Source organism: Urocampus carinirostris, chromosome 8 (assembly GCF_059441175.1).
Source record: "Urocampus carinirostris isolate Australia breed hairy pipefish chromosome 8, RoL_Ucar_1.0, whole genome shotgun sequence".
Lineage (NCBI taxonomy): Eukaryota > Metazoa > Chordata > Actinopteri > Syngnathiformes > Syngnathidae > Urocampus > Urocampus carinirostris.
This window is the reverse complement of record NC_142356.1, coordinates 5,326,608-5,337,046: the sequence shown is the minus strand read 5'-3', so window position 1 is coordinate 5,337,046 and position 10,439 is coordinate 5,326,608. Positions and strand designations below refer to the sequence as shown.

Sequence of the window (10,439 nt, the reverse complement as noted above, 5' to 3'; positions counted from 1 at the left end):
GCGCGGTTCACGACACCCTTCTCTCAGAGTTTGCCCTCAAACACTGAAGTCAGATTTTAGAACAAGTATATTTGACTTTACATAAGATTGTATAAAATAGTATATAACTTCACTACATTATAAGAAATGTATCGTTCTGGACAAAAACCATTTAGCATTAGCGGACACAATGCTAGCATTGGCATCTGCGACACTGGCATTAACTCCTAAAACAGTAGGCATCAACTATTAAAATTAGACAAGTGGCTAAAGTAAAGCCAGCCACCAGAGTGATGCTATTTGCAAACGCTAGCACCCACGTTAGCAAAAATAATCGCTAAATCAAGGCCAGAAATGGAATAGAATAAAACGAAGATCTTTTCATTTCTTAAAATCATGATCTCTTTAAAATACGTCATGATTGATATATTACCCACTTCTAATCCACATTAGCAAAATGCTAAAATTATGCTAGGAGCTAAAGTAAAGTTTGCCACCTAAGCGATGCTATTTTCCAACACAGCTTGCTGCTACTTTAGCATAAATATAGTTAATTACTAAAAGAATCATCAGAATGTTAAGAAATGATTGAAGTAGTAAATGGGAATATACTAGCATTAGCAGCTAGCGGCAGCATTCAAAATGCTGATAAGTGTTTGACACTGGCATGAGCTGTTAACTTCATTAGCATTAACTGCTAGATCTATTCTAGCTACTAAAGTGAACCTAGCCCCCAAAGTAATGCTATTTGCTAATGCGGCTAGCAGCTACGCTATCTTGAATATGCGCTAAATCAAACCCAGGGATGGAAAAAATGAATAAAAATGGCACGATTTTGTTTGTGTTACGGTAACTAAAAACATTCAGACCATGCAAACACAAATCCGATTGTATAAACATTTATGCAGACATCGGAAGTTACAATTACTCCAGAAGTATTTACAGTCGTGATTATCGTCAAAAGAAAAGAAAAACAGTAATACAGTAGTAAAATTCTACAGCAATGTTTCAAAAGGATGAAGTCAAATCGGAAATGTCGTGCAATGTGGTGAAAAGGAAAATAAAGGCCCAGTTGTTAAAAGTTTTAGACATACAGTTTGAAATAAAGACGCAGTTCTTGATATTTCTTCTTCACATCCGACTAAGAAAATATGTGTGATCTGCAGACTGGTTTAAAACTTACAGTAGACCCCCAGGATACAGCGACCCCGCCTTACGCCATTTTCACTTTACATGTGGAATAAGATGGGGTTTTTTTTAGCCCCTCTTTATGGCATTTCCTCCACTATACGACATAGACAACAAATAATTATTTTCTGTCGGAAAATGTGTCCAATTTTTTTAGAAAAATACGTTAAATTTGATTTTTGGGATTTATTTTGGGTTGCTTTTTCAGTGTAATGGACCAGCGTTACACATTTCTGGATTCCGCCCCGGATTTTCTTTTCAGTGCATCGTTTCATTGTAGGACAATATAACAAACCCCACCTTACATTTTCTCTTTTCACAAGATATTTCTCATTCCCCTCTTTAAGGCACTCCCCCCACTGTACGACATCAACTACAAATGATTTTGTGTGGCTAAAACTGCTGATATGCTGTCGGCTGAACTACTTCCCACAATGGCTTTCTCTTCTTTCTTCATTCAGTTCAGAATCTCCTGTGCTTCGTAAAGACTTTACAACATTTGGATTTTTTGACTTTGCGGTGTGAAATTAAGATTCCTTTTGGCCCCTCTTTACGGCATTTTTCGAATTATATGACATCAACGACACCAAATTATTCACTATTATTACAAGTCAGTCATAGAATACTGTATTGTTTGTACCATATTTATTCACTATGGGTTTGATGCTCTTAGTGATGCTGAAGGGAGAAGCAAAACCATGATAACAATGAAAATAAAGCCCGTGATTATTGAGATATACGAAGAAGGCACACACATCGCTACCCTCGCTAAGGAAATGGCCGTGACCATTCAACGATGTGTACGATGAAGAGAGGTTTTAAAACATTTTAACTTTGAATCCGCCTTCTTCTTTCCTCTCTGCATCCACCCACTACTTCACTTGACCATCTCAAGTATTACACACCAATAGTAAACAACACATCCTTTACATTTATTCCAATTTATGTTATTTAATAATAAACATGTATATTGCTGTACAAAAATTGAATGTATTACGCACAAGTAGGTTGCAGTTCACGGTTGGCTAATGCTAAGCTAACCCTAAGCTATTTATTAGCGCAAAGGGCACCCAGTTCCTTATCAATTTCTAAAATAGCTTCTTAGCTAGCTGATTTACTAAATATCTAAAAAAAAATAGCTTGATAGTTAGCTAGAAAGGTAAACAGGTAAAAAACAAAAAGGGAGCTAGATCGCGAGCTAAATGAGTAAAAAGCCTACTAAATAGCCAGACGGAAAGCTAAAAAAAGCGAGTTAGCTAGAAAGGAGGCCAAAATTAAGCTTGATAACAAGCATAAAAAGATCAAATGTTAGCTCAATAGCATGCAAAAATGGAAAAACATAGCTATAAAGCTTGCTAAATAGCTGTAAAGAAAGCTAAAAAAGAGTAGATAACTAGCTAGAAAGGAGGCCGAAATTAAGTTTGATAACTAGCAAAAAAGCTGAAATGTTAGCTAGCTTACAAAAGGTGTAAAAGCTAAGTAGGTAGCTAAAAAGTAGCCAGATAGCTAGTAAAAAAACAAAAAAATTGTATTGTTTGCTTTATAAAATATTATTTTGTTGTTGACTCATTGTTTTTGTCCTGTTTTTATTTTAATGTTCGAAATAAAAGTTTTCATTCGTTCATTTATTCATAAAACCCATTGAATGGAATTCAACTTGTTGTAGTTCCTGTAAAATAAATCAATAAAAAGATGGATCAATTTGTGTTATATACATGAAAAGATTCTCATTCTATCATATTAATTGCTTAAAAATAATTATCAATACTTAAATAAATGCTTTTTGTCCATGAAGCCCGTAAACTGGAATTTATTCATTTAAATTCCTAAAATATTAACAGGTTAATTACGGTACTAAATATGGGGTTAAATAGACTCAAGTCAACGAATAAATCATTTCACTAGATAATCACAATGACCCAGCACTGGTGAGCTTTTTTTTCAGATCCTTTCCGTGGTCACCTCAACTGTTCCCTGGCCTAAGCTAATGATGACCTGATGCTAACGCTACACTATGCTACGATAACGATATGTAACTGCCGAGGTTTTCTTGGATCATGGTAAGTATATGAAATATTTGAGTGGTCTTAGTTTACTTACTACATAATATTCAGGGTTGGGTAGGGTTACTTTAACTGGATTACTTTCAATTACTTTTGGATTACTCCAATACCAAATATGCTAATCAAAGACAAAAGAAACTAAATAGGAATAAAATGAAAACATTTTGTGCAGGCTTGGGGAGTAACGGAATACATGGAACGGCAAAAAGCTGTTTGGATTGATTTTCATTTTGTTTCTGTCGCATTTGATGTTCGTTTTGCCGGAGATCAAAGCCAGGAGAGAAAGCTTACCATGTGTTGTGAGTCATCATTTGATTCATATTTAGTTTATTTTGTCTTTTATTAGCATATTTGGTATTAGAGTAATCCAAAAGTAATTGAAAGTAATCCAGTTAAAGTAACCCTACCCAACCCTTCATTTTATGTTAGTTTTGCCGGAGATCAAAACCAGGAGAGAAAGCTTACCACCTGTTGTGAGTCCTCATTTTATTCATATTTAGTTTCTTTTGTCTTTTACTAGCATATTTGGTATTGGAGTAATCCAAAAGTAATTGAAAGTAATCCAGTTAAAGTAACCCTACCCAACCCTGGCTACGCTAACGCTAATGCTACGATAACGATATGTAACTGCCGAGGTTTTCTTGGATCATGGTAAGTATATGAAATGTTTGCGTGGCTTAGTTAGTTACATTATATTTTATAAGTTTTTCTAGTTTTTATCACTGGAGCTAATTACCATAAGATTCTATCCCCCGCTATACGGAAATCCCACCTTAGAACGAAATAATGTTGTATCCCGGGGGTCTACCGTCCAATCAAATGCAGACTCCAAACACATTTACATATATGCAAATCAGTTCACTCAAACCACAGTAAAGGCTCATATTTCCTTTATCGACGCTACTTCAGAAGATGACGCGAAATTTGTCACCTGCAAATAAAAAATAAACGTTTACGGAGTGTAAATAAACGTAAATACCGTATTTTCCGCACTATAAGGCGCACCCAAAAGCCTTTATTTTTTTTTCAAAAGCTGACCATGCGCCTTATAATACAGTGCGCCTTATATATGGATCAATATTAAGTCGCAAAGTCTTGCAACTAAGGCAAGCAGCCGCCGACTAAATTTTCCCCCGAAGGCGAAGTAGTCCGCGATGTATGCTGGGATTTATATACCGGCGTTTCATTGGCTAACCAATGTGTCAATCATCATTTGAATCAGTCACTATTGGCTAAAGTTATTCGGAGGTAAAGGGGGCGGATCCTTTTTATCATTTACAGGCTCGCATAGGCTAAAGGGGCAAAACAAAGCCTGCAATTGGCTGAAAAAGGTGAATGTGAATCACACGTTGGGTTGCACTACGGCATAGAGAAAACAGTATTTTACTAGTCTGTATTTGTAAATATTTGAGTCTCCTGGATTTACTACACTCACGGTTGTAAGAAGACCATGGTTACGTATCATTATTGAAAGTGATGGCTGCAAGAGAACTTAGGTGAGCTATGCGGCTTTATATTTTCCCGGTATCTTGTTTTAGAACGACCTTGAAGTTTTCTGTGATGAGTCTATTATTAAACTCAATTCAATTTAAAGTGTTTATTGTCATATGCACAGTAAAGAACCCCGTTTCCCTGCACAATAAAATTCTTACTTTGCTGTCCACACAGTTGCCAGCAAAAAATAAAATGGAAAATAAGAAATGTTTGTTTGGTGACATCGTACAGACACCGCATCCGCACGTGTTCTCGACACGTATTTGCTTCTTTGCAAGCTTTGGGAATGTTAAGGGGGTAAGAAGTTGGACTGAACTATCTGACTGTTGTGTCGACGTTCCCATTCTAGCGCCTTATAATCCGGTGCGCCTTATGTATGGAAAATATAGGACCCAAAACGATTTTTTTGGGGGTGCGCCCTATAACCCGGTGCGCCTTATAGTGCGGAAAATACGGTACTAAGAGGGAAGGGGGGGGGGGGGGGGGGGGGGTCATTCAAACAGACTGCCTATTATAGAATCTTCTTCTTGAGTATAAGCGGTCCCACGTTGTCTCCCGTCAACTCGTTGTGTTTTAAGTGCGACTTGTCACAAACAGGAAACTGAAAAGAGGAAATGGCGTCAAAGTGCGGGCAGAGGAGCGCTCGCGGGAATCGAACTCACCGTTTTGGAGCGCCAGCAGCGGCAGTAGCACACGTTAGCGCTGTTCAGGTCCTCGATGTCGATCTCGTTGACCACTTTAGGGTTTTCTTTTTGGATTTTCAGGTTGATGAGAGAGTCCCGTTGCTTCTTCTTCTTGGGGAAGAAGGGACGGATGGTCATGTAGCCCAGTAAGGCCAAAATGCCCAGAAGGGGGAGCAACCGCAGCCATTCGGACACTGAGGGCAGAGTGGATTGAAAATATAAGGGAAAAGCTTTACTTTTATGGTTTTTTCCTGCCATAGTAAATAGGGTCCAACTATCGTCACTGAACTAAAATCCCAAAAGAGGTGAGGCGAGCCAGAAAAAGCTGGCTTTCACTCGGGGGCGAGTATTAGCACATCACACAATTTTGCACACAAGAACGAATTAAATGGAAAAAAAACGGGAGCGTTGCCAAGTTTTAACTTCAAAGACATTTTCTTAAAATGTTGTTTTGGTTTGCCACTCACTGACTTTGGCTTGGAGCAAATTTTCTACAGTTAAACAGTTTTAATTTATAAGTAAGTACTTTGTGGGTTACAATTCATTCATTCATCCCTAAAGTCAGTTGGTGGTCCTAACCAGGGTTGGGTAGGGTTACTTTAATTTGATTACTTTCAATTACTTTTGGATTACTCCAATACCAAATATGCTGATAATAGACAAAAGAAACTAAATATGAATAAAATTACAAAATTTTGTGCAGGCTTGGGGAGTAACGGAACACATGGAACGGCAAAAATGATGTTGGCAAGCTGTTTGGATTTATTTTCATTTTGTTTCTGTCGCATTTGATGTTCGTTTTGCCGGAGATCAAAGAGATCAAAGCCAGGAGAGAAAGCTTAGCACGTGTTGTGAGTCATCATTTGATTCATATTTAGTTTATTTTGTCTTTTATTAGCATATTTGGTATTGGAGTAATCCAAAAGTCATTGAAAGTAATCCAGTTAAAGTAACCCTACCCAACCCTGCATTTTATGTTTGTTTTGCCGGAGATCAAAGAGATCAAAGCCAGGAGAGAAAGCTTACCACGTGTTGTGAGTCATCATTTTATTCATATTTAGTTTCTTTTGTCTTTTATTAGCATATTTGGTATTGGAGTAATCCAAAAGTAATTGAAAGTAATCCAGTTCAAGTAACCCTACCCAACCATGGTCCTAACATATATGCAAGGAGAGTTGAATTAACAATTAGCGTATACTGTACCCTGGATATGACAACCCTGCCTTACAAGATTTTCACTTAAAAGGTGTATGAACTGAACTACCTCCCACAATGCCTTTCTCTCTTCTTTCAGTTCAGAATCGTCTGTGCTTTGTCAAAACACAGCAAGTTAGCGCTATACAATACTGTATATTTTTATGCTGTTTTTATAAAACTTGCAATGTTGATATAGAGCAGAGATTTTCAACCACTGTGCCGCGACACACTAGTTTGCCGTGAGAGATCGTCAGGTGTGCCGTAAGAAATTATCCAATGTCACTTTTTAAAATTTACAATTTTATTAACATTTATGAATCATTTTCTGCAAATATTATGCCATTGTCAAGTGTCTGTGCTGTAAAAACTGGGGGTATTATAAATTATATTGTAATCAAACATACTGTTCAGCGTCATTTTATAACATTTTTGGTTGGTGGTGTGCCGCAAAATTTTTCCAATGTAAAAAACATGCCCTGGCTCAAAAAAGGTTGAAAAACACTGATATAGAGAGCAAAAACCATGGAAAACAAACTTACTATCATCAAAAACTCTGAAAAAGACACATTAATCACTTCTCTCGCTACGTTGTATGGCCGTAATCGGTCAATAATCACCGATCAGGACTATTATTATCAATAAGGAGGTGATTTAAACAAGGGAATTTCCTAAGGCGATCCCCACAAGTGGAGGTTTAATTTTTAATCCCCCATTGCTGGCTCCTTTCTCCTTCTGCATCCACCTGCTACTCCACAAGACCAGCTTAATGTAAGTCACACAAAAGGCAAATACAATTTTGTTATTTAATGATGTTACTGAATATTACACTTATATTACATTTAAGTAGTAATTGATGGATCCCGTAGGTCGTCGGGGCACGGATGAGGACGCAACTCTGGACAGCCTTCTCCACTCTTGACTGTTCCTGGCGCTGTTTTAGGGTCGTGGTACTTGTTATATACGATTTTGGTATGGTAATGTTTTTATTTGTAGTACTTTGGGGCTACAGAACGCAGCAGCTTATTAACAGGGTCTACTTTATTGTAATGTTATTTCGAATTTCTTGCAGAAACTCGCAGTTTGAATGGAACACAGCCATTTTGCTAAGAGGTTTGCAATGCACTGCACGAAATCAATGAATAAAGTGACAGAGGGACGAACTATTATTGCATTCAACACTTGAAGGAGTTGAATTTATTCTACTGAGTTTTGTAGATTTGATCAACTTTATGGACTTTTTTCAGTGAAGGTTAACAACTCGCAGCTAAAAAGCAGGGGTTTTTCAACAACTGCAAAAAAAACAATACGTTTACCTGTCAACCTTACAAATCCACCGAGAGTCTCCGGAAGTGGAAGCTTTTTAAGGTAAGCCGGCAATTGAATTTTGATAATCCTGGAAATCGTTTCTAAAACCATCTCGAAATGCGTCAATTGCAGAAGGAGTTTGACTCGACTACGCTTCGTTTCTTACCGGTACGTAGTTCTCCTGTTATTAGGTTGGGTTAAGGTTGAAAAAGAGCGTAAGTGGTGTCGTGAATATTGCTGAGAGCGTGATGCGCAACCAATCGTCAGCTGAGGAGTTGGTGGATTTTGATTGGATGTGAATTGTGGGCAGGAGCTAGAGAGTAGTTCATGAAAATCGGATATTTTATCTACCGTTTAAATGTTCGAAATGTTTGGTTATTAATACTTTGAGCATTATTAATCATATTTTTTTCATAGAAGATATTTCATTTGATATCAATTTATATTCAATTTTCATTCAAACAATGTAAAAGGAAAAATAAAATGTCATTCATTCCAGTATAGTGTGCATTTACACTGTAAATTTTACAGCGATATTAGACGCGGAACTTCATGTAATAAAACACGTGAATCAAGAATAATAATATTTAAAAATAATTTTAGGATATATAAACAGTACTTAAAAGGTAGTGGCAGATGTGAGTAGTAAAGAGTTACATTTACTTGAATAAGTTTTGGGACGTTTTATACTTCTGGGATTCCAGTATTTTCAAAGCTATATACATTTAATTTTTTTTAAATTAATGAAGAAACGGGGCTTTTACGCCGCTACATTGAACCAGTTACTTAAATCCCCTCCATGTAAATACCCTACGTTCACACATTTCTCATCCACTTGCTTTCTCTTTCTCCACTGTCCCAAGAACCGTGCTGAGTGGTCTTAGTCACGCCCCTTTTTGAAGGATCCGCGTCACAGCCAGGCAGGTAGCAAACCTGTGTGTGTGTTTGTTCCGCTACACGTTTTCTAATACATTCCACTGCTTTGAAATAGTTCAGTCCATTTGATTCTTTGCAGTGCATCTGGACAACATAGCTGACTCAGAGGAGCTAAACAGAAATAGTGGCTGAAGGTAAAAACATCCCACCTAGAATAATATATGAGAGATTCTGATAGTTATATACTTTTCCTCTTTAGCTATAACTACATTTTGTTGGATTACTATTTGAAAACGCTGTGAGTGGATCCTGATATTTTTTCTGCGTTCCGGCTCCAAGTCTCTGCACCATACAACACAGTCGGCACAATCACATTCTCATACAGTCCCCTCCTAACATCCATACTCATGCTCTTGTTGCTCATCACTCTCCTCAGAGCACCCAAAACCTTGCTTCCTTAATTCACTCTGAATGCCCTGCCTCCGGAGATAAGATCTGCAACCTCAATGGAAGTTTTTAAATCAAGGCTTAAGACACACTTCTATTCCAAAGTTTATGATTGATGCCCACCTCATATTCTGTATTGTCCTGTCTTTTTCTGACTGCCTGCCTGGTGGTGATACAAAGGAGAAGGAGAAGGACGATTTGAGATGAGTCAGCGGACCAGCGTTTGACCTGAAGCATATGAACGCCTGCATGGACCAGCTGGCAGAGATGGGAAGCTGCGTTGTGGCCGTCATAGACTTTCTGGACTAGTTTACAGGCTGGGGGCGTCGCTGCTGTCATGCACTGTCCGGACAAATTTTCAACATCTTACCTAGTGTTTACTATGTTTGTGTACTGTAATGCTAAATATAATTCACCCTGGTCATCCTGAAAGGAAGATTACCACTTGTGAGGTCCTTTCTCAAGGTTTCTCTTTTTCCTCACGCTGAGGTTTTGAGTTGTTCCTTGCCTGCATGTTGGTTTAAGATCAGGTAATTGTGTCATCGTAATCCTGTGCAGTCCTTTGAGACATTTTTGTGATTAAAGGCTATATAAATAAATGTCACTTGACTTGACTTGACTGTGCAATACCTCGCACACCATTCCACCAACTGCAGCCACATCACAACCAAAGCACCTAAAGCTTTCAACTTCTTCCAGCACCTGTCCATGCAACCTTATTTCTAACGCCATGAACACTTCATCACCTTACTCTTCCCAAAATTCACACATAAATTACGCCTATCACACACTCTTCCAAACTCCATTACCAACCTTTTTACTTGTACTCAAGTAATTATTTTTACTCATATTATAGATTGAGAAATGAAATTGTGAGAGACAGAACTGAAGTAGTTGTGGAGCTGAGCAAGCGTGTTGGTAAGAGAGTACTCGGTTGGTTTGGACACATGGAGAAGATGGATGAGGAGCGAATGTTGAAGAGGATCTACAGAGCAGAAGTCAATGGAAGGAGACCAAGAGGAAGGCCGCCATTGACGTGGATGGATGGTGTTATGAGTGCACTGCAGAAAAGAGGTCTAAATATAATGGAAGCGAGAGCTCTTGTTGGTGATAGAAAGGAGTGGAGAGGTGTTGTGAAAGGATAGTGGGATTGTGGACGCGTTCTTAAGGATGGGCTGGGCACCCGTATGATGCGGCAGGGGTAAAC

The 10,439-nt window shown here is 38.1% G+C and overlaps 1 protein-coding gene across 1 annotated transcript; it reads right to left on the bottom strand.

Annotated features, from left to right (window-relative positions):
* Positions 1-5,198: 5,198 nt before the first annotated feature.
* Positions 5,199-8,064, bottom strand: cisd2 (CDGSH iron sulfur domain 2). Its single transcript, XM_088342984.1, has 3 exons — positions 7,918-8,064; positions 5,387-5,601; positions 5,199-5,325 (listed from the first exon to the last, which is right to left on the bottom strand). The coding sequence occupies exons 1-3, from the start codon at positions 8,018-8,020 to the stop codon at positions 5,236-5,238; spliced, it is 408 nt and encodes a 135-aa protein (XP_088199110.1). The 5' UTR covers positions 8,021-8,064; the 3' UTR covers positions 5,199-5,235.
* Positions 8,065-10,439: the final 2,375 nt, after the last annotated feature.